At 45.1% G+C, this 23360-nt stretch overlaps 1 protein-coding gene across 4 annotated transcripts in view; it reads left to right on the forward strand.

The window, feature by feature from the left end:
- IL17REL (interleukin 17 receptor E like) overlaps window positions 1–23360 on the forward strand; it is a 349783-nt gene that overhangs the window by 63377 nt on the left and 263046 nt on the right. For 3 of the 4 annotated variants that reach the window (XM_073328308.1, XM_073328309.1, XM_073328310.1), the window contains 5 exons: window positions 6720–6785; window positions 7880–7937; window positions 9527–9643; window positions 12244–12298; window positions 13073–14015. In XM_073328308.1, the coding sequence (XP_073184409.1) occupies window positions 6720–6785; window positions 7880–7937; window positions 9527–9643; window positions 12244–12298; window positions 13073–13112 (336 nt within the window). In that variant the 3' untranslated portion in view covers window positions 13113–14015. Of the gene's footprint in view, window positions 1–6719; window positions 6786–7879; window positions 7938–9526; window positions 9644–12243; window positions 12299–13072; window positions 14016–23360 lie in introns of those variants that run through there. The other variant, XR_012156809.1, reaches the window with a different exon arrangement.

Below are 23360 nucleotides of genomic sequence, written 5' to 3' on the forward strand. Positions count from 1 at the left end.
AATTGCGGGAATATCCTCAAGCCAACAGTATTTTTATAGAGCTGGTTGTAACTCAGAATTTCTGTTCTGTGGGAAATTCCGACATTTTGAAAAATGCTTTTGTTCTGATTTGGAATGGAAATGAGACGTTTTGAAATTTCTTGCAGGAAGGAAATTCTGAACAGTTTCATTTAGAAACAACATTCAGTTTTTGATGAATTGGCATTTTCCAATGGAAAAACCATTTTTGTTGGAAAATTCCTGACTACCTATACTTGTTAACATGTTACACTCAGTTATTGTGGCTGCAAGCCATTGTTTATGGTTATGGAAATAATAGCTTGTGGTTAATTCATCAGCAGACTAGGGGAATATGCTTGCAGTCTTCTGACAGGCACTCCATGTAGTTTACTCATATTCCTATTAGGCTAGAGCGCTCAATGCGTGTTTCTAAACCTACTCTGTGTGGAATGCCTTGTTTCACATTCGTATTTGGCTATATTCAAATAGGAAAATATTCTCTTTATCAGTGAATTTTCTGTTATCTAAAGTCCATTATTTTATTATTATTACTAAGGCACCTATCTTGGTAGCTAAGCATTGATCCTGGATGCACTTGGCCATATATGTATTCATTTCTGCATTGCTATGGGGAAACTGTTAGCGATCCCTATATTTAAATTTCCATTGTAAAGGATTCTTGCAACCTTTTTTTGAGACGCTCTCATGGCCTTCCTTTCTAGCAGGTCTTTGTTGTTCTGCAGGGAGAATGCCCTTGGCTAGCAAAGTGCCTCTTCCTGTCCCATGGCATTCTGATCAGCTTTTGCTGAGATTAAAAATTGTTGTTTCTCCTCTCCTCTCCCTTACATTCCTCAGGAAGTTTTGGCAGCATATCAAAATAATAATTATACACAAACATTCTATGGCTGGCCTCATGTTGCTACCAGCACAGCATCAGCAGCAGACACTGTCCTGGGAGCTCATAGAGCAGATGTTTTGGGTGGGGGAGAGGAGAGAGCTGGTCTGGTCTGGGGGCACCACATGGGGCAGGAATCAGGCTGGATTTCTCTGGGACCCAGAGGCGTATCTTTGCCCCTCGGGCAACCCACATTGGGCTTGAGCACCCCCAACTCCTCAGGAGGATGGAGGAGAGAGAAGAAGAGAGTGAGGCTGGGTTCCCTGAACCCAGCACCTGGGCCCAGGAGAAGAAAGGAGAGCAGCAGAATACGGACCCTGGACTTCAGAAAAGCAGACTTTGACTCCCTCAGAGAACTGATGGGCAGGATCCCCTGGGAGAATAACATGAGGGGGAAAGGAGTCCAGGAGAGCTGGCTATATTTTAAAGAATCCTTATTGAGGTTACAGGGACAAACCATCCTGATGCGTAGAAAGACTAGTAAATATGGCAGGCGACCAGCTTGGCTTAACAGTGAAATCCTTGCTGATCTTTCAGCAGACGGTGCAGTAGGACTGCTAACTGTCATCGAACCACCACTTCCGCTGCCACTCTGCTTTCCTGCTCTTGTCTCGATAGCGAATTTCTCCATGTTTTGTCTCATGGGCTCCCACTTCCACTGCAACTCTACTCTCCTGAATCCATCTCGCAGGTCATCAGCCACTGCTTCTACTTCCACTCTGCTCTCTGGCTCTCCTGGTGGTCTCGCAGGGCCGCTTCCGCTGCAACTATGCTCGCTGCTCTTGTCTCGCCATAAAACAGCAAGCGTGCAGCCCGCTCAGCTGTTGTGTCCTGGCAGCAGACGGTGCAGTAGGTCTGCAATCCATCGTCATTGAACGACCGCTTCCGCTGCCACTCTGCTCTCCTGCAGACGCCATACCACGGCAAGCATGGAGCCCGCTCAGATCACCTCGACAGTTATGAGCATTGTAAACACCTCAGGCATTATCATGCAGTATATGCAGAACCAGAGCCTGCAAAAACAGACGAGGAGGTGATGGCAGCGCGGTGACGAGAGTGATGAGGACAAGGACACAGACTTCTCGGGCCCAGGCAATTTGGCCATCCTGGTGGCAATGGGGCAGGCTCATGCTGTGGAATGCAGATTGTGGGCCCTGTGAAACAAGCACAGACTGGTGGGACCGCATAGTGTTGCAAGTCTGGGATGATTCCCAGTGGCTGCAAAACTTTCGCATGCGTAAGGGTACTTTCATGGAACTTTGACTTGCTTTCCCTTGCCCTGAAGCTCAAGAATACCAAGATGAGAGCAGCCCTCATAGCTCACAAGCGAGTGGCAATAGCCCTCTGAAAGCTTGCAACAGCTACCGGTCAGTCGGGAATCAATTTGGAGTGGGCAAATTTACTGTGGGGGCTGCTGTGATCCAAGTTGCCAACGCAATCACTGAGCTGCTGCTACCAAGGGTAGTGACTCTGGGAAATGTGTGGGTTATAGTGGATGGCTTTGCTGCAATGGGATTCCCTAACTGTGGTGGGGCGATAGACGGAACACACATCCCTGTCTTGGGACTGGAACACCAAGGCAGCCAGTACATAAACCAAAAGGGGTACTTTTCAATGATGCTGCAAGCACTGGTGAATCACAAGGGACCTTTCACCAACATCAATGTGAGATGACCAGGAAAGGTACATGATGCTTGCATCTTCAGGAACTCTGGTCTGTTTCAAAAGCTGCAGGAAGGGATTTACTTTCCAGACCAGAAAATAACCGTTGGGGATGATGAAATGCCTATAGTTATCCTTGGGGACCCAGCCTACCTCTTAATGCCATGGCTCATGAAGCCATACACAGGCAGCCTGGACAGTAGTTAGGAGCTGTTCAACTACAGGCTGAGCAAGTGCAGAATGGTGGTAGAATGTGCATTTGGACGTTTAAAGGCGCGCTGGCGCAGTTTACTGACTCGCTTAGACCTCAGCGAAACCAATATTCCCACTGTTATTACTGCTTGCTGTGTGCTCCACAATATCTGAGAGTAAGGGGGGAGACATTTATGGTGGGGTGGAAGTTGAGGTAAATCACCTGGCTGCTGATTACACGCAGCCAGACACCAGAGCAGTTAGAGCACAGCAGGGCACGCTGCGCATCAGAGAAGCTTTGAAAACCAGTTTCATGGCTGACCAGGCTACAGTGTGACAGTTCTGTTTGTTTCTCCTTGAGGAAAACCCACCCCCTGGGTTCCATCTACTTCTCTGTAAGCCAACCACCCTTCCCTCCCTACTTCAATCACCACTTCCAGAGACAATAAAGTCATTGCATGAATTTGAAACATTCTTAATTTGTCACACAAATAGGGGGATAACTGCCGAGGTAGCCCGGGAGGGGTGAGGGAAGCACCAGGTGGGGTAGGGGAGGAGGGAAGGACAAGGCCACACAGCACTTCAAAACTTATTGAATGCCAGCCTTCTGTTGCTTGGGCAGTCCTATGGGGTGGAGTGGTTGGGTGCCCAGAGGCCCTGCCATGTTCTTGGGTGTCTGGGTGAGGAGGCAATGGTACTTGGGGAGGAGGGTGGTTGATTACACAGGGGCTGCAGTGGCGGTCTGTGCCTTTCCTGCACCTCAACCATATGCCAGAGCATATCAGTTTGATCCTCCAGTAGCCTCAGCATTGCATCCTGCCTCCTCTCATCATGCTGTTGCCACCTCTCCTGTTGCTCCAGCCATCTATCCTCTCGTGCGTCCCTCCTGTCCTCATTCATTTTGTGCTTTCCTGGCCGCTGCCATTGTCTGCCTCCACTCATTCTGCTGGGCTCTTTCAGTTTGGGTGGACTGCATGAGCTCAGAACACTTCATCGCGAGTGCGTTTTTTTTCACCTTCTTATCTGTGCTAGCCTCTGGGACAGAGATGCTAGTCCCAGCGTTGAAACATTTGCAGCTGTGGGAGGAAAAAAGGGAGATTAAAATTGAAAAAGACACACTGGCCATTTAAAAGGAAGGGCTGATGTTTTCGGGTTAATGTGCAGCACAAACACAACTACCCCCCCCCCAATTCTCTGAGATGATCACTTCACCCCTCCCCCGACCCCGTGGCTAACAGCAGGGATGATTTCTTTTCAGCCACAGGCAAACAGGAATGGCCACCTCTGAATGTTCCCTGAATAAAACTCCCCTATTTCAACTAGGTGACTATGAATGATATCACTCTCCTGAGGATAACACAGAGAGATAAAGAACGGATGTTGCTTGAATGCCAGCAAACACCGGGACCACATGCTGCCATGCTTTCTTATGCAATGATTCCAGACTACATGCTACTGGCCTGGTGTGGTAAAGTGTCCTACCGTGGAGGACGCAATAAGGCTGTCCTCCCCAGAAACCTTTTGCAAAGGCTTTGGGAGTACCTCCAGGACAACTTCATTGAGATGTCCCTGGAAGATTTCCGCCCCAACCCCAGATACATGAACAGACTTTTCCAGTAGCTGTGCTGGCCACAAATACATCCCAAGTCTTCAGGGCAAAGTAATCATTAAACACGCTTGCTTTTAAACCGTGTATTATATTTATAAAGGTACACTCACCAGAGCTGCCTTCTCTGCCTTCAAGGTCTGGGAGCCCGGGTTGGGAGGGGTATTGGATCTCGGGTGATAAACAGCTCCTGGCTGTCAGGGAGAATGGCTTCTCAGCGCACACCAGGCAAGCGATCTTCAACCTCTCCCTCATCTTCCTCATCCCCAAAATCCTCGTCCCTGTTGCGTGAGACTCCCCACCCTTGCAGGAGTTCATGTACAGGGGTGGGGCACCTACAGTGGTAGGGGCACCCCCTAGAATTGCATGTAGCTCATCCAAGAAGCAGCATGTCTGGGGCTCTGACCCCAAGCAGGCTTTTGCCTCTTGGGTTTTTTGGTAGGCTTGCCTAAGCTCCTTAAGTTTCACGTGGCACTGCTGTGGGTCCCTGTGATAGCCTCTGTCCTTCATGCCCTTGGAGATTTTTTTTTTTCAAATATTTTGGCATTTCATCTCTTGGAACGGAGTTCTGATAGCATGCAATCGTCTCCCCATACAGTGATCAGATCCAGTACTTCCCATTCGGTTCATGCTGGACCTCTTTTGCAATTCTGGGACTCCATGGTCATCTTTGCTGATATCTGCACGGTCATCTGTGCTGATCAGCTTTCCACACTGGCCAAACAGGAAATGAAATTCAAAAGTTCGCAGGGGTTTTCCTGTCTACCTGGCAAGTGCATCCAAGTTCAGAGTGCTGTCCAGAGCGGTCACAATGGACCACTGTTGGATAGCTCCTGGAGTCCAATACAGTTTAATTGCGTCCACACTAACCCAAATTCAACCTGGCGATGTCTATTTCAGTGCTAATCCCCTCGTCGGATATTAGTCGATTTTAGGAGCCCATTAAGTTGACAAAAATAGCTTTGTTGTGTGGATGGGTGCAGGGTTAAATCGATCTAATGCTGCTAAATTTGACCTAAACTCATAGTGTAGACCAGGGCTAAGTAGGATTGGATCCGAGCCAGATATTATTGTGAAACTGGACATATCAAACAGGGTGCCAGTCTGTTCAGAAATGTCCATTGTTTCCATTGTCCTGTGGTACAGATTGACCTGGTCTCTTTAGTGACGATACAATGGGAACTCGCGTAGATTACACATGGTTCCCTGCCCCAAGACCATGAGCAATTTCCACCAGGGTCTCATGATGACTTAACACTGAGCTATTGTTCTCATAAACAATTGTTCATAGCCTCAATATTAATGTATTCACAATAGTTTTGGGTTAAGGCCATATTTACCTAATTTATCCCTGTCATCTTCAGGAGCTTTGTTGAGGAAGGAAAAGCAGTACAGGGCCCATAGTTCCAGAGAAATAGTCATTTTCCTTTTTGCGCACAAGCCACAAATAACTATTTTAAGCAGCAGAACAATTTTTTTAGGGTAACTTTACCATCAGGTGCAAGTTTTTTCATGAAGTTGATAGATTTCCACTCCATACAGCTAAATTCAGTGCCTTGCACAATGACAGGTTTCAGAGTAGTAGCCGTGTTAGTCTGTATTTGCAAAAAGAAAAGGAGTACTTGTGGCACCTTAGAGACTAACCAATTTATTTGAGCATAAGCTCAAATAAGCTTTCGTGATGAAGTGAGCTGTAGCTCACGAAAGCTTATGCTCAAATAAATTGGTTAGTCTCTAAGGTGCCACAAGTCTTCCTTTTTTTTTTTGCGAATACAGACTAACACGGTTGCTACTCTGAAATTTACTATCAGGGTAATCCTTTCTCAGAGCACAGCCTGAGTAGCTGGCTGTGGGATGGGGAGATCTGCAGCACACAGGGCTCTCCCCTCTGGCCCAGCTAGGCCATGGAGTACAAGTAGAAGCCTTCGATGGCTTCTGCCATAGCCTCCCATCTTTAGCAACCTCCACGACTGGCATCCTCCCCTTCTGGGAGTGTGGGGGAAATGGAAAGTGGATCATTACCCAGTCTCCCTTCCTGGTCCACCCCCCAATCCACCTTATGCACTTCGACACAGTGCTGTGCTCCATAATGTGCTGGGATATGGGCCCTCTTCATGGGTTCCTCAAATCCTGCACCTCCTGAACCAAACTGGCTGCACTGTGCTCACGGCGTTCCGTACCCCTGAGGGAGGGAAGTCCTTAAAAGGAAAAGAACCTTCAATAATGAAAACAATCTGCCACATATTTTAAGGTAGTTAAATACATAACATTACTGACAAAAGAGCCAAAGAGCTGGAGGGAGACTATGCATTTTGGTTGCCCACAAGCTCTGAAGTTAACAGCTTTCCACTTTGTTTTCATCAGGGTGACTCTCAGCCCACATCTGTCAATATTTCAGGTGAAATATGTGGCTCAGAAGTTTGCATTCAGGTAGGTCTGCTGATTTGTAGATATACTCTGCACTAAATAAACAAGCTGGCGTGGAAATAAGAAACTGTGGGCAGTGTCGCAGCTGCCTCCTCCCAGCCAAATCTGACCATGACCCACTTGTAGGTTGCAAAGAGCATTATTAATAGTTTGAATGTGCTGCTGTTGTCCCTTGCTGAGCTTGTATTAATTATTTAAGGTCCATTCTTGATCTCTTATTTTTGTAGATGGCAACAGTGGAATATTAAGGGCTATTAAATTAACCCCTCCATCTATAAAACCTCTTATGATGAAAAGATTGGAGTCAGAAGGGCAGAGGGAAGTAACAAATGTATTAACATTTTCTAAAAAACAAGTCTAAGGACTTTAGCGCATTCAGGCATATGTATACAATAGTAAACAAGGAGACATGCAGCATACTAAGTGTACTGATACATATTTAAATGACTATTATTGAAACAGAGCTGGGCAAATAATATGCAAAAATGCCAGCACATATCTGTAGAACTGAGTTTTACTAACAGATATGTTCATAGAAAATGAATTTAAAACTCAAAGGTCTGATTCCACCTGGAAAGTGAGTGTTACATTTGTTTTTTATGAGTATTTTCACCAGAAACTTAGAACTATTTTTATTATTGTATAGCACCCAAAAGTATGCTAGGCACACTGGAAAACAAAAATCACTTTTTTAAAAACTAAACATCCAGAGTCAGATGGGCTTGGAGGCATGGGGAGGTAGAAAGTTCTTCTGGTGCTCTTCTTCTGGCAGCTGGCCTGGAAGGCTGTTGTCACTTTCTGTCTTTAGTCAGAAAGTGAAAGTGACAAGGGCCATCTAGAAAGGCAACTAGGGAACCCTTATTTTCCATCAGAAAATCATTCCAGCAGAAAATTCCCTCGTAGCTACATCTTCTGTAACCCTGAAAGTGACTAAGAGTGACACAAGTATAAGCTAAACCATTAAACAGAAGTTTTTTTTTTAAAATCTGCATTCATTTCAGTAAACTAACAAGCCAATGTTTATTTTGCCAAAACAAATGATCATAAACAATATTGTTGAGAGGGATATAACCATTTTTTTCTTTCTTTTATAAAAGGTGGGGAGGACAGATGTAGATTATTCTGTTCCACTGCAGATCTGCGATATCCAATGCAGTAAGTACTAATAATGTGTCACATGAAAGATTGAGATAGAAGATGAGATGGGTTTGACAGCAGAATCAGGGTCTCCTGGGACTGACACAACAATCCCCATCCTTCTGGGCTGCAGATTTCAGAGTCAAATCCTGATCTCTTTACTCCGTAAGTAAAGGAGGAAGGGTGACATTGTGACTAAGACACGGAACTGGAACTCAGTAAACCTTCAAGGGTAAATTCCCAGCACTGCCACAGACTTTCTGTGTGACTCTGGGCAAGTCATTTAATCCCTCTGTGACTCAGTTCCCATTTGTACAAAGGGGATAATAGCACTTCCCTACCTCATGGAGGTATTGCAAGGATAAATTAATTAATGGTTTGAAAAGTTCTCAGATACAATGATGGGCTCAACTGTGTTTAAGTTTAAGTCCTAGCAATAAGCAATAGTGAGGTCAGATCAGGGCTCACAGCAGGGATAGCCCTGAGACAGGGATTTTGGATCTAAGGCACAATAGGAGAAGCGCTGAACTGAGAACTCTAGGTGCAGTCAAGCTGGGAAGAAGACTCCAATTGCACTTGGTCATCTTATTGTTCAGTTGCTGTAATAAATCAAATCAAATCACAGGAAGGGAGTGAGGGTTGAGACCATACATTGTCTATGGAGTGTTAAAAGCAGATGCGAAAATCACCTGCTCATAAGGCCCTTTGAAAAACATAGCTTTAGAGATATAATTCCTAGTACACATTTTGGTTGTACCATAAAAGCTCTTCACAGTTCACTTTAAGAAGCCTGGCTCTAAAAACGTTGGGGCCTGTAATTGTATCCTGGTGGCAGAGCTCTGAGGGAGTGCTTGTATGGGACTTGGTAACTCATTTTCTTTGAAAAATACAATACCGCATGAAGTCAAATACTTAAACACATTCATCACTACAGTTGAGGTTATCAGGATATAACTTTCCAGGACATGATAAAAGCATATAAAATAATGAAAGGTTAGAAAAGGTGGACTGGGAGATTCTGCTCTGTCTTTTATAACATAAGAACAAGGAGACATTTAATTAAATTGAAAGGTAGGAAATTAAAAACTGATAAAAGGAAATATTCTCCCCCATAATGTGACTAAACTGTGGAACTCCTTGCCATAGGAAGTTTTTTGGACAAAGGACTCAACAAGATTAAAAAAAGGCATTGGACACATATATGAATATTGAGAATATCCAGTTATAATTAAAGCTAATTAAAATTTTGTAGAGGGACTACAAAACCTCATGCTTTAGGTTTTAAGGCTAAGCCAATCTCTAACTATTAGAGATCAAGATAAGATCTAATGTGTCATGCAGATTATCCCACATTTGCCTACTGCAATGTTCACATACCTTCCTCTGAAGCAACTGAAACTGTCTACTTCAGAGGCAAGATACTGGACTTGATGGACCTCACTGTGATCCAGTATGGGTGCCTAGTTCCAGCTATTTGTTTGGAGGCTAAAAGAAATGCACTTTGTGGTCTGCAGCAAGTGTTATGTTTTTAGTGAATAGAGTCACTATTTAGAAATTATTTATTCTCAGATGTGCATTTTCCATAACAACAAATACATTTTTCCCAGCATTATCTTCCGAGAGTCAAGAAGATGATGAAAACTCCATAAGGATCATGTCCCTGTCAGCAATAATTTTAATCCTGGTGACAATGATGGCTCTCCTTGGACATAAAATTTTAACAGGTACATAATGAAGGGAATGTTAATTGGAGAATCAGTCCATATTTTCTTGACAATCTGGAATATAGATTTAAAAACAAATGGACATTAATGGTATATAGTGGAAAAATAGTTAAAAATCCTTCCCTAGCCTCCAGAATGAAGCTTTCCTCATTATCCATGCCCAGATGCCCCACCTGATCATTCACACAGTACCCTGGACTCCTGCCCCAGATAAAACCCTGGGAGAAGAGGCATGTTTTGTAGCATCTGCTGAGGGTCTCTAGATCTGGGCTCTGGTGAACTAAGGGAGAGGAAGTTAATGCCAAAGCTCAGGGCCTGCAACTGACAATGTCCTCTTGCTAACCCCTTTCTTCTTAAACAAGGGGACTGCTTGCTGAAGTCTCTGCGATGGTCATGGGTGCCAGGGTATTGCACAGAGAGGGAGGCAGTCTCTCAAGCAGCTAGCTTAAACAAAACTTGCTCCCAAGTATGTACCAAGAAGTATATGTCTGCAAAACATCAGGACAATTAGACTTCATTTACTCCCAGCCAGATTCTGGAATCCTTAATCACCTTGAATAGTGCCTTACTCCAAGAGTTGACCCATTGATTTCAATGGTACTATTTGTGAAGCAAGGTGCTAATCAGCATTTTATTATTTATTATGGTAGTGCCTAGGGATCAACCAAGATTAGGCCCCATTGTGCTAGGCACAGTACAAATATGGTGTAACAGACAATCCCTTCCCTAAAGAACTTGTAGTCTAAGGCAATGTCTACACTTAAAAACTTAGAGGCACAGCTGTACCGAAACAGCTGTGCTGCTGTAGGGCTTGGTCTACACTGGGGGGAGGGAGGGATTGATCTAAGATATGCAACTTCAGCTACGAGAATAGCATAGCTGAATCTTAGATCGACTTAGAATCACTTACTTTGCGTCCTCGCGGCGTGGGATCAATGGCCGCCGCTCCCCCATCAACTCTGCTTCCGCCTCTCACCCTGGTGGAGTTCTGGAGTCGACGGCAGAGCGATCAGGGATCGATTTATCGCGTCTACACTAGACGCGATAAATCGATCCCCGATAGATCGATCACTACACGCTGATCCGGCGGGTAGTGTAGACGTGACCTAAGAGTGCTCGTGCAGAGAGCTCTCCCATTGATATAATAAAACCAGCTTAATGAGTGGTGGGAGAGCATCTCCTGCCAACATAACGCTGTGCACATGAGCACTTATGCCGACGAAACATGTCGCTCAGGGGTGTGTGTGTGTGTTTTCCACACCCCTGAGTGACAAAGTTTTGCCGACATAAGTGCTTGGGTAGACATGGCCTAACTAGATAAGACAGGCGAAGAGTGGGGGAAAGGGAAATAGCATACACAGAGTAATCAGTGTGATGGCCTGCAAATATCCTGTTAATTCCATAATCTCTCTCTCTCTCTCTCTCTCATGGGTGGGGGATGGGGTTTAGTTGGAGGGGATTAGCCAAACAGCACAACAAGGGAAGGGAGAGGGGACAGTGAAGAGAAGAGGTGACTGAGGGGGACAGGGCAGTAAAGACCTTGAGGAGAGAGAGAAGGGTGTGAGGGGAAGGGGAGGAATGAGGCAGAGGTGAGGAGACTGGGAGAGAGCAGGATGGGGTTGGAGAAAACAGCCAGTCAATACAGGGCAGAGAAAGTGGAGTAAAAACTGTAGAAAATACTCTGAGCATGAGTTTAGGTATCAAAATCTGGCCCTCAGCATTCATACTTCATCTCACGTTTTTTTTACTGGGTAAGAGTAGGATTTGTCCTACATTGTAACCGAGGTTTTCATGCAGAGGGTGGCTGTTGTAATGATCAGTATAAGTACTGTTGGAGCTATGTAAGGGGTGCAAAACCATACAAAGAGATAAAAAACTTTAGTCAAAGTAGATACTTCAAACTCCCCCATTAACACTGCGCTTTCTCGCTGGTAACAGTCAGCGGCCGTGCTATTTTTCAGTTGTGACTCATGGTGCTAGAATGACTATCAGACCCTTTCCCAATCAGATCACTGTGCAAATATTTGTAAATGATTTTTCCTGGTTTGCTGTGGCATGGGATTGAGAAGAAAAGATCTTTATAGTTTTATGCCAGATATATTGCATGTCTTTACAATGAAATTATCATGTACATCTGTAAAAGCATCATCCAGCAGCAGTCCTCTCAAAATGGTTTTAATGTTTCCACTCTATTTTTCTGCCAGAAATTCAGCATCCAATAATTACAAAACCCTTATATCAGAGGTAAAATTAGTTCATGCTCATGAAGGTTAATCTATTTCCAAATTCAAGGCAACGTGTCCAACTGGCATATTTAATACATTATATTTTTTTCATCAGACATTGAAATTTGTATTCAGCATGACTTTCCCTCTGAAGCAACAGAGCTTAAGGAACTGGGTAGTCAGACCCTCATTTTTAAAAGCATTGCCTAAGACACAAGGCTTCTCTAATTTATACATTCTTTTCCATTTGACTGCTGTTTGCTTTCCCCCCTGCAATTTAAGGGATATGAATATTTCCAATGAGCTACTGCAAAAATAAATGTATGAATTAAAGTGAAAATAAAATGGCATCTTACATTATGATTTATTTCTCAGTTTTTCACAGAAAGAAACATGAAGGCAGAAGTCCAGCACAGATCATAAGGCAGAGGTAGTCAGCAATTCTCTTCAGTGTACAGCATGTCAGTTTTTTAATGTTCGTGAGAGATGTGGGATTGACAGTCCTGAAGAAGCCTTGGTAAAACCCTCTGTCCACAAAGCAGAGGCAATGGCTTTGTAATATCTGTACTGGAGTTAGTATTGTAGATCCCATTATACCTGGAAGTGGTCCTGATATTTCTCTGTCATTGACAAAACTCTTGCCCCTGCTGGAAGCACATGTTTCTCTTTGGGTTCCTGCCTGCACCTCATGATGTCAGAACTGACTGGGTACCATTGCAGGGAAAGGAAAGAATAAATGAATAAAGGAAGAGAAAGAGGGGAAAGTAGACTTCTCCATAATAAGAGTAGAAGGAAGCTCTGGACCCTCCCCCAGAAGAGGTGAGATGAACAGAGATAGAGAGCACCTCAAGCTCTCAAACTGAAAAGGCCCAGCCCAAAGAGGGAGGCAAAGGAGGGCAGGGGGAGAGAGGGAAACAGTCAGGGAAGAGGAAAAAAATATACTTTAAGCTTGATATGGAGGGATCATTGCTCAGCTGAGAGGGTGCTCCCATTCTCACACCATGCCAGTCGCTGCCTTTCCAGAAGGAAAACTATGCCACTTAGCATGAAGTGTAATAATTTCTTTCTTTTGGACACCTGTGCACTCAAGCAGCCAAGTCCCTGAGTTGCTGAGAAGGGCTTAGAACTGTATAAATCCTAATGCTATACTGTTGCAATAGACTGTTCCAAATGAGGGGAAATGCCAATCTCCTGTCCTGTTTAGTTTCTCCACTAGAGCGAAGAGTACCTCTTCCTTGCATTGATGATGGTGGCTGGTGAATTTAGCAGAACTCTTTCAAGATCCTCAGCGTCCTTCTCAATATCAGGTTGACTTTACATGTTACTTGCTCACATGAATAGTCCACTCTCATGCAAACCGACTTTGGTAGGACTATTCACAAGTGTAAAAGGCTTTACAAGTGCAGAGTGTAACATTTTACATCTTCAGATGAGGGAGTATCAGTCTGTTTGCCTATATCTCAAGAACAGTAAACGTTGGTTAGATCATGTGGGTAGAGAATCTGTCCCACATTTTCCTGTGAATTGAATGGTTTATTTAAGATGCCAGAAATGGGCAAGTTTTGCACTCTAGTTGCCGTATTATGGGTACTTCAAGAATTACACATTTCTAATCTTCCTTTTAGAACCATAAACCTAAATTACTAAGTTATGGAATGGAAGAGATTTCTTATCAATGTTAATACATTTACTTCCCTCTAGTGAACTGAACCGTAGCTTTCTTTATTTTCTAGAGCCTTTCTGATAACTTTAGAGCACTGTGGCAAATCTTGCCATAGACAGACCTGTATCCCTGAAATTCTTCTCAGGTCTATCTCATAACTGCATTCAGTATTTTATGTATTGTATTTCTTTGAGTCAAAGGCATTTTTCCTGTTTTATTTTCTGGAAACAACTTTACAGCTTTGTTAAATAATTCCAAATTAAAATGACATTTCCTCTCCAGGGAACTAGATCCTCCTCCCATTAAGTTAATGGGAAAACCCCCATTGACTTCAAAGAGAAGCAGATCAGGCTTCTGGTTTCTTGGTTGTTTAAAACTTTTACATGAAATACAGTTCTTAAGAAAAGTATTTTGTCAAAATAATGAACTGAAGTGTTTGTCTTGTATTATAATGCTACTATTTATACTTGCAACTGAAAATAATACCACATACGATACAAAATGTTTAGTGTTTGTCATTTATTTCTTTTAAAACTCTCCAAACTCCTATCAAACATTCTTAATTCCTTTTGTGTAATAAGGAAGTGACATTAACAAAGACATGAACAATGTTGATGCCTGAAACCCATGTGGGATTGATTATGGGAGGTTGGGAGCAGGGGAGGGAAGGAGGGAGTGGAACAAGTGTTTGATCAATAAAATATATTTTCCATCTGCATGCCTTTTTGTTTTAGGATCCTCCAGGGGCAATTTAAAAAAGAAAAGAAAAAAGTGTGTCAATTGAAGACATGTTTGCCGAGCTGAAACATATGGTTCGCTAGGAGCCTGAGGGAGGAAAAAAAATTCTTGGCTTCTTTGATGTTAAAGCATATTACACCAAATGTGCATTTTACTGAGATGGTAGGGAGGATTGGGGTTGGGGAAGGTCTGCCTTATGCAGGACTGGAGCTCAAGGAGCAGGGGGGCACAGATAGCCTCTCTAAACCCTCCAGTTAGCTGAAAGTGTGGAGCTTTGCACTATGAAATGGATTTATAATTGAAGCACTGGTTAATTTACATATCTCTTTCCCCCTATAACTATATACACACTTCTATCAGAATCAATGCAGGACAGTGGAGATAAATACCCTCCTGATATTTTACAGTTCTTTGCTCATATTGGACCAAATCCTGGCTCCTCCCACTTAGAATCCTAGAATCATAGAATATCAGGGTTGGAAGGGATCCCAGAAGGTCATCTAGTCCAACCCCCTGCTCGAAGCAGGACCAATTCCCAGTTAAATCATCCCAGCCAGGGCTTTGTCAAGCCTGACCTTAAAAACCTCTAAGGAAGGAGATTCTACCACCTCCCTAGGTAACGCATTCCAGTGTTTCACCGCCCTCTTAGTGAAAAAGTTTTTCCTAATATCCAATCTAAACCTCCCCCACTGCAACTTGAGACCATTACTCCTCGTTCTGTCATCTGCTACCATTGAGAACAGTCTAGAGCCATCCTCTTTGGAACCCCCTTTCAGGTAGTTGAAAGCAGCTATCAAATCCCCCCTCATTCTTCTCTTCTGCAGGCTAAACAATCCCAGCTCCCTCAGCCTCTCCTCATAACTCATGTGTTCCAGTCCCCTAATCATTTTTGTTGCTCTTCGCTGGACTCTCTCCAATTTATCCACATCCTTCTTGAAGTGTGGGGCCCAAAACTGGACACAGTACTCCAGATGAGGCCTCACCAATGTCGAATAGACGGGAACGATCACATCCCTTGATCTGCTCGCTATGCCCCTACTTATACATCCCAAAATGCCATTGGCCTTCTTGGCAACAAGGGCACACTGCTGACTCATATCCAGCTTCTCGTCCACTGTCACCCCTAGGTCCTTTTCCGCAGAACTGCTGCCTAGCCATTCGGTCCCTAGTCTGTAGCTGTGCATTGGGTTCTTCCGTCCTAAGTGCAGGACCCTGCACTTATCCTTATTGAACCTCATCAGATTTCTTTTGGCCCAATCCTCCAATTTGTCTAGGTCCTTCTGTATCCTATCCCTCCCCTCCAGCGTATCTACCACTCCTCCCAGTTTAGTATCATCCACAAATTTGCTGAGAGTGCAATCCACACCATCCTCCAGATCATTTATGAAGATATTGAACAAAACTGGCCCCAGGACCGACCCTTGGGGTACTCCACTTGATACCGGCTGCCAACTAGACATGGAGCCATTGATCACTACCCGTTGAGCCCGACAATCTAGCCAGCTTTCTACCCACCTTATAGTGCATTCATCCAGCCCATACTTCCTTAACTTGCTGACAAGAATACTGTGGGAGACCGTGTCAAAAGCTTTGCTAAAGTCAAGAAACAATACATCCACTGCTTTCCCTTCATCCACAGAACCAGTAATCTCATCATAAAAGGCGATTAGATTAGTCAGGCATGACCTTCCCTTGGTGAATCCATGCTGGCTGTTCCTGATCACTTTCCTCTCATGCAAGTGCTTCAGGATTGATTCTTTGAGGACCTGCTCCATGATTTTTCCAGGGACTGAGGTGAGGCTGACTGGCCTGTAGTTCCCAGGATCCTCCTTCTTCCCTTTTTTAAAGATTGGCACTACATTAGCCTTTTTCCAGTCATCCGGGACTTCCCCGGTTCGCCACGAGTTTTCAAAGATAATGGCCAATGGCTCTGCAATCACAGCCGCCAATTCCTTCATCACTCTCGGATGCAACTCGTCCGGCCCCATGGACTTGTGCACGTCCAGCTTTTCTAAATAGTCCCTAACCACCTCTATCTCCACAGAGGGCTGGCCATCTCTTCCCCATTTTGTGATGCCCAGCGCAGCATTCTGGGAGCTGACCTTGTTAGTGAAAACAGAGGCAAAAAAAGCATTGAGTACATTAGCTTTTTCCACATCCTCTGTCACTAGGTTGCCTCCCTCATTCAGTTCTCAGTGGTCTGTCACAATCTGGGTATATGGGTTAGTATTCTCTTCATCTGTCCCCAGCAGAGAACCCCTACCCAAAGCCAAAACCTGTTCACTAGGAAGGAAGGACTGGGTCCAATGTGCTTTGTTGCAATAACATCTTAGCCTACAATGTGACCCTGTCACCCTTCAAACTGAAATTGAATTGGGGTTTCTCACTATGAGTAAATGTGGTGGAATCTGGCCCCTGTGCTTGTGTAAAACTGCACTGAACTTAATGGAATTAAGATGGATTTACATGGGTGTAACTACAGAAAATGTAGCCTCCAATTACTAGTTTCTGAGAGGGAGAGTTGATGGCTATGCCTATAGTTAAGGTTGCCTGACACTTCCCAATTTATGACCCTGTTTTCATTTGCCTATAATTTTTTCAAACTTTAACCATCCCTACTGTCAGGGATGTGCCTTTTGCTATCCCTATGAAAAGCTGCACAACATGGCCAAGCTATGTGCCTTTGGAAAACTCCACTTGGTACATGCTCACTAGAGATGTTAGAGTTTAGCAGCTAAATTCTTTGAAGAAGCTAAGCCATACTTCCCCTGCAATTGCTTCTCCCAGCAGCCAGGGGCTGCTGTGGCAGCAAGTACCGGAAGTGAGAGCAGGGAGGAGAAGGAGAAAGTGGAATTAGTTATGTAGGAATGCAGAGTAGTGAGAAATGAGGGCTTGGGGGAACAGGTTGCAAAAGTCAGAGGATGGGGAGGAGCAGAAGAGAAAGGGGATAGCAGCAAAGGAGGAAGGGGGAGAGGGAGTGGGAGCATTGAACAGGAGCAGAGAGGGATTCGGGCAGGAGCTGGAGGGGTGGGATAGGAATAGAAGGGGACAGAGGCAGGCGGGGGCTGCAGAGGCGGAAGGGTCTATAACCACTATAGAACACTCTCCTCCAGAACCTAGAATGGGACCCAGGAGTCCTCAGTCTCAGTTTTCCAATATTTTTCACAGCTATTTCCTGGAAGTAGAGGAATGCTATGTCCCCACACCCTTTTAATAACTGGTCCACATAAAGGATAACAGTTTACTAATGCTGCCAGTTACAGCTGGTTTAGGAGACTTAACCAGATGACACTACACAAAGACATGTACAGCTCCTTACTGGCTAATAATGGCTAAAGCAAAATAAGAACTGGATCAAAACTACACCCTTTTCTGGACCTAATTCTGGTCGGGGACAGGAGTCCTGGCGGTGCCTTGCTACCACTCCAGCTGCTCCCAGATCCTGCTATAGCCCCATCTGGGGTCAGGAATCTGCTCCTTAGAGTGATCATCCTCCTCCAGCTGCACGATTTATGCTTTGGTGAACTTTCCACTGCTCAACCCTCTCTTTCTGCGCAGGGTTACAATGTCCTTCTTAAGGAGATGGTGACAGGCCATCACTCCGCTCTTCCCAAGTTGCTGTGGACTCACAGGCCTGTGTGCTCTCAGCTTCCCACGGTTTCCAGGGAGAACCCCTAGTGCGCCAGCCCTTCTCGAGGTCACCACCTCTTTGCCAGGGTCGAGCTGTAGACTCCTCTGCCCCTGGGACTGCTCACTACAATCCCCAGGGGAACCCTGTTACTGCAAATGTCCTTCTCTCTCCTAGGGCCAAGCCGCAGGCTCCTCCGCCCCTGAGACTGCTCACTGCAGTCCCCAGGGGGACCCCATTACTGCACAGTCCTTCTCACTGGTCACATACTCCCAGGGATTAACCGCCCCCCGAAACCACTCCTCTCTGAGCCTTCAGCACGCCTGGTCCTCGTCAATCCCCCTTCGTTTTACTGCTCCCCAGACACTTACTGCAGGAAGTGCCATCCATGGGGTGCAGTACATCCCACCGCTGCCACCAGTTGTCACGGAGTCCCTGAGCGATGCTCTGGAACTGCTCCCCATGAAGCCAGTCAGGACTCTGGGGCAGTCGCCTTCCTGTGAGCAGCCTGTCTTTGGGACACAAAGCTCACACAGCTTCCACCTTCCTGGGTCTGTGTTAAGAGGGAGGTTTATTCCTGTCTTCTGTAACTTTAAGGTTTTGCCCAGAGGGGGACTCTCTGTGTTTTGAATCTGAATACTCTGTAAAGTATTTTCCACCCTGATTTTACAGAGGTGATTTTTACCTTTCTTTTTTTAAAATAAAATCCTTTTAAGAACCTGACTGATTTTTCCATTGTTCCAAGATCCAGGGGTTTGGGTCTTTGATGATTTTTGTAACAAATTGGTTAGGATATTATTCTCAAGCCTCCCCAGGAAAGGGTGTGTGTAGGGCTTGGGGGGATGTTTTGGGGGAAAGACATCTCCAAGTGGTCTCTTTCCCTGTTCTTTGTTTAAAACGCTTGGTGGTGGCAGCATATTGTTCAAGGACAAGGCAAAGTTTGTACCTTGGGGAAGTTTTTAACCTAAGCTGGTAAGAATAAGCTTAGGGGGTCCTTCATGCGAGTCTCCACATCTGTACCCTAGAGTTCAGAGAGGGGAAGGAACCCTGACAGCCTCTCTCAACCACCTTTGAAGATCTGCAAGTGGAATCCAGCAGTCTGTCTGCTAAACCCATTATTGCTTCTTTGCACTTAGAGGTCACTTTGGGGTTTCCCTAGTGAGTTGGGCCCCACCAATTGTGATGATGTGCCTAAAGCATATCAGATTTTTGTCCATGTGCGATTAGCAGTTTCAGCGAGAAAGGAAAGACTTCTTGCAATCTGGGGATTTCCCAGAGGCACATCATGCTGTTGAGGGTTCATCTCAAGGGCCTGCCCCAAAGAAGTCCTAGATTTAGGAAAAATCTACAGTAGCTGATTCTGCTACTTCTGGGGAAGAGCCTTCAGCCTTTTCCTGAACATCTCTCTCCTGAAGAATAGTTGTGGCTCCCCTTCTACAAAGGCTTTGCTTCCACTACTGCGTGACAGGGAGTTCAGCCTAAAGTGATGGACTATTCAGGTTGCATTTAACTGAAGTATGAAATCTACGCACATTTGAAAAACCACATGAGGTGCCTGTCTGCTTCTTTCAATACCTAAATACCCTTGAAAATCTGGCCCTAGATGATTTGTCCAACATCATGCATGAAGTCTGAGGCAAAGCAGGGACCTGAACCTGTGTTACCCAAACCCCATGGTCATTCCCAACCAGTAGACCACCCTTCCTTGACTACACTGAAAGTAGTGGTCCTGGAGGGGAAGGACAAGAGTCTAGTCCTTTCTTTTTTCAGTAGCCTGGGGATGGGCCCCTTGTCTGCTTTGGGAATCTGTTCTACTATGAATGAAGTAGGAATGAATGTCTCTCCTTTCCTCTCTGTCACCTGTTCACCCCTTCCCTTTTCTTTTGTCTTTGTTTCATTCGGGTTCATCTAGACCCTCTTTTCTGTATTCCGAGACCTGAAGAGGCTGCATTTTCAATTAGGACCAGCTAGAGCTAAGGAATCCTGTGGAGAGGCAAGTGCTCCCAAGATGCTTAGATAATGTGTTCCAGTTGCTATAAAAACTGGATCAGGAAACTAGAACTGAGACTGGGACAATTCAGAGAAGATTAGTTTGGAAGTCCATATTACATCTGCTCTCAAGCCATGGGGGAACTATGAAGTTCTTGGCTGTTTCATTATTTTCCTTGATTAGTAAATGTTTGGCATTTTACTTTGTGAGTAGCCTGCTATCAGCTGATCCTGGATGCTTGCTAGAGACACAGGGTTTGTCTACCTGGCCTTGCAGTGTGAGCTGCAATGCCCACTGAAGTGTTGAGCTGTAACTGCCTCACATAGAACCTGCCAGAACCAACTGTAAATGGGGCTATGTTCATGCAAACTAGGCACTTTTTCATTTGTGGTAGGAGGGTCTACATGGGGCAGTTACGGCTCTACACTCCGTGTGCACTGCAGTTCATTTCCCCCCCCGCTGCCCGCAGTCTGCACTGTGGGGCCATGTAGACAAGCTCACAATGCCTGGTGGGAAATGATTGCACCAGAACAGCTGCTATCATGCTGCTACCAGAGGGGTGGCCAGCTATTAGAGTGACCCTAAAGCACCAGCCATGCTCAGCAGCAGTCAGTGCCCTCTACAGAGGAAATATATAGTAACTGCAGTAGGAGAGGGCCAACCACTTGCGGGACTTATGCTTTGGTTAAACTGAATCAGCGCCTGCATTTCTGGCTGCTTAGCTCTTCTCAGTTGATGGATGGGATCCTCAAAAGCATATGGGAGGTCGCCCTGCTGATCCTTCACAAAACCCACCCACACTCTTCTGTTACCTCCCTGCTCAGAAAGGCAAATGATGGGCTGATGGGTCTGTGACAGTTCCCATTGTTGGTGCTGTGCTTTCCCAGAGGCAGAGTTCTGGAAGGCTGGGTTAAAAAGGCAGCAGCATTCATTGTAATAGCTGCAGAGAGATTTTTTAAAATGAAAATTTAGAATTGCTGGCTTTTAGAAAAACACAGCAAAAATTGGAGCGGGCCTAAAATGTTGTGCACAGAATTTCTCTCCTATCCCCATGTCACCGTGCCTTTGTGGGTCACAACTGAGAATACCAAATTCAGGACAAACTGCTGAGAAATAGGACGGACACACCCCAAAACTGGTGGTTATTCTCCCATAAGATATACCAAACCAGCAAGAAAAGTAAATTTCTGCTTCACCACACTAGCTAACAAGAAGCCAGAAAAGCAGTCTCCTTAGGCATTTCAGTCCTGTAGTCAACACCCAGCCACTAGACTTAAGGATGAGTGGTTCTTTAAAACCAATTTGATCAAACTAAAAGGTTCTTCTGATCCCAAAGGGCCAGCCACATACCCAGGTCAATATGCAACTCGGATCTTACCCAATAATCATGCTGTTGCCAAACCTTTAGTATCTAAAAATCTGAGTTTATTTATAGAAAGAAAGGTGAGTGTTAAAATTGGTTAAAGGAATCAAATATATACACTAATTACAAAGTTCTTGGTTCAAGCTTATGGGAGTGATGGAATGTAGAGGAGCAAAGACTCACTGCTGGTCATCTTGGGAATTAGGTCTTTCCAGCCCAGAGCACCCACTGCAGGCCAATGTCTCGTTTGCTGCTGGCCCCCATGTACCTCCTGGACCCCAGTGCCCCTTTACCTTGGGGGTCTGCCCCAGCAGTACCCCCACTCTGGGTCTCCCAATCCAGGGGAACCCACAACCCTTTATCCCCACCTTGCCTCAGTGGCTAATGCCAGTCACCATCTAGCCCTTTTTCACTAGGGTAGACTGCAATGTAATAGCCACTCGTCATTGGCAAGGGGTTAGGACCAGCTGCCTCTGCTTATTCCCAAGCTGCCCGTCTACAGCCCCAGTACCTATCTGGGCCTTTACCAAGGCCTGCAGCCTAGGAGTTTACCAGGCTAGAGCTCCCCAGCTCACTTTGCCCTATCCCCTGCCCTGCTCTACTCAGGCACCTTTAGCTCCTAGGTAGCCAGCCTTTCTCCCTTTAGGGCTAGAGTGAGACTCCTCTACTTCTGGCCCACAGCCCTCTTATAAGGGCCAGCTGGGCCCTGATTGAGCTAGCCACAGCTGTGGGCAGCTACTCACTCAGCTTCCCCAGCTGTTCTTAATCCCTTTTACACAGCCACAGCCCTCTCCAGGACTGCTTTAACCCCTTCAGGGCAGGAGCAGGGTGATCACTCCTCTACATGGAATAAACTGCTGGCTTCCGAATCATTGGAATATCCTGAGTCCCTTGGTTAGAATGCTCCCATTAGTATAAGTTCATAGTTCAGAGGTTTGAGCAGGAAAAAGCAAAATGGAGCTGTTTCCAGAGCCTTTTATAGCTTCTGCCAAGTGAAGGGAAACCCACTGTCTCACTGTGGAAAATTACAGGTAACAAGATGGTGCTTGGAGTCATATGTCCACGCATGATTTCGCTTAGTATTAGCAGAGGTCACCGCAGGAAAGGCTATTAAGTGTAGATAGGCATCTTCCATGGCCCATTGTGAGTTAAGTGTTCCTCAGTGAGTCATTTAACTTGAATAGAATCATAGAATCATAGAATATCAGGGTTGGAAGGGACCCCAGAAGGTCATCTAGTCTAACCCCCTGCTCAAAGCAGGACCAATTCCCAGTTAAATCATCCCAGCCAGGGCTTTGTCAAGCCTGACCTTAAAAACCTCTAAGGAAGGAGATTCTACCACCTACCTAGGTAACGCATTCCAGTGTTTCACCACCCTCTTAGTGAAAAAGTTTTTCCTAATATCCAATCTAAACCTCCCCCACTGCAACTTGAGACCATTACTCCTCGTTCTGTCATCTGCTACCATTGAGAACAGTCTAGAGCCATCCTCTTTGGAACCCCCTTTCAGGTAGTTGAAAGCAACTATCAAATCCCCCCTCATTCTTCTCTTCTGCAGGCTAAACAATCCCAGCTCCCTCAGCCTCTCCTCATAACTCATGTGTTCCAGTCCCCTAATCATTTTTGTTGCCCTTCGCTGGACTCTCTCCAATTTATCCACAAATAGTCCCTTCAAGATGTGCAAGCTAAATACCTTGTGGGCATTGCCACAGGAGCAAACATATTTGAAGTACAGGTATAGAGCCAATACTCATAACTTCAAATACAAAAATGATACATGCATACAAATAGCATAATCATATTCAGCAAATCATAACCTTTCCCTAGACACTTTACTCAACATACTTTGTACAAGATTTGTTGCAATTATATAACAGTGTTAGCAACAATGATTTACATGGTCATATTTTATCAGATAACGTCACACCCCAGTCTTATAGGAGGGGGAGTGAGGTCCGGGTCATGTCTGAGTGAAAGAAAAATTTCAGCAAAACACATTCTGTCTTGTAGACATTGCCCCTTCAGCTGCAGCTTGCGATCAACAGTGCATGTATCTCCTAGAGAGAATATTCCACTACCCCCTAAATTAGGTCATGAAGGCGGCCAGACC

This window comes from Lepidochelys kempii, chromosome 1 (assembly GCF_965140285.1).
Source record: "Lepidochelys kempii isolate rLepKem1 chromosome 1, rLepKem1.hap1, whole genome shotgun sequence".
Taxonomy (NCBI): Eukaryota; Metazoa; Chordata; order Testudines; family Cheloniidae; genus Lepidochelys; species Lepidochelys kempii.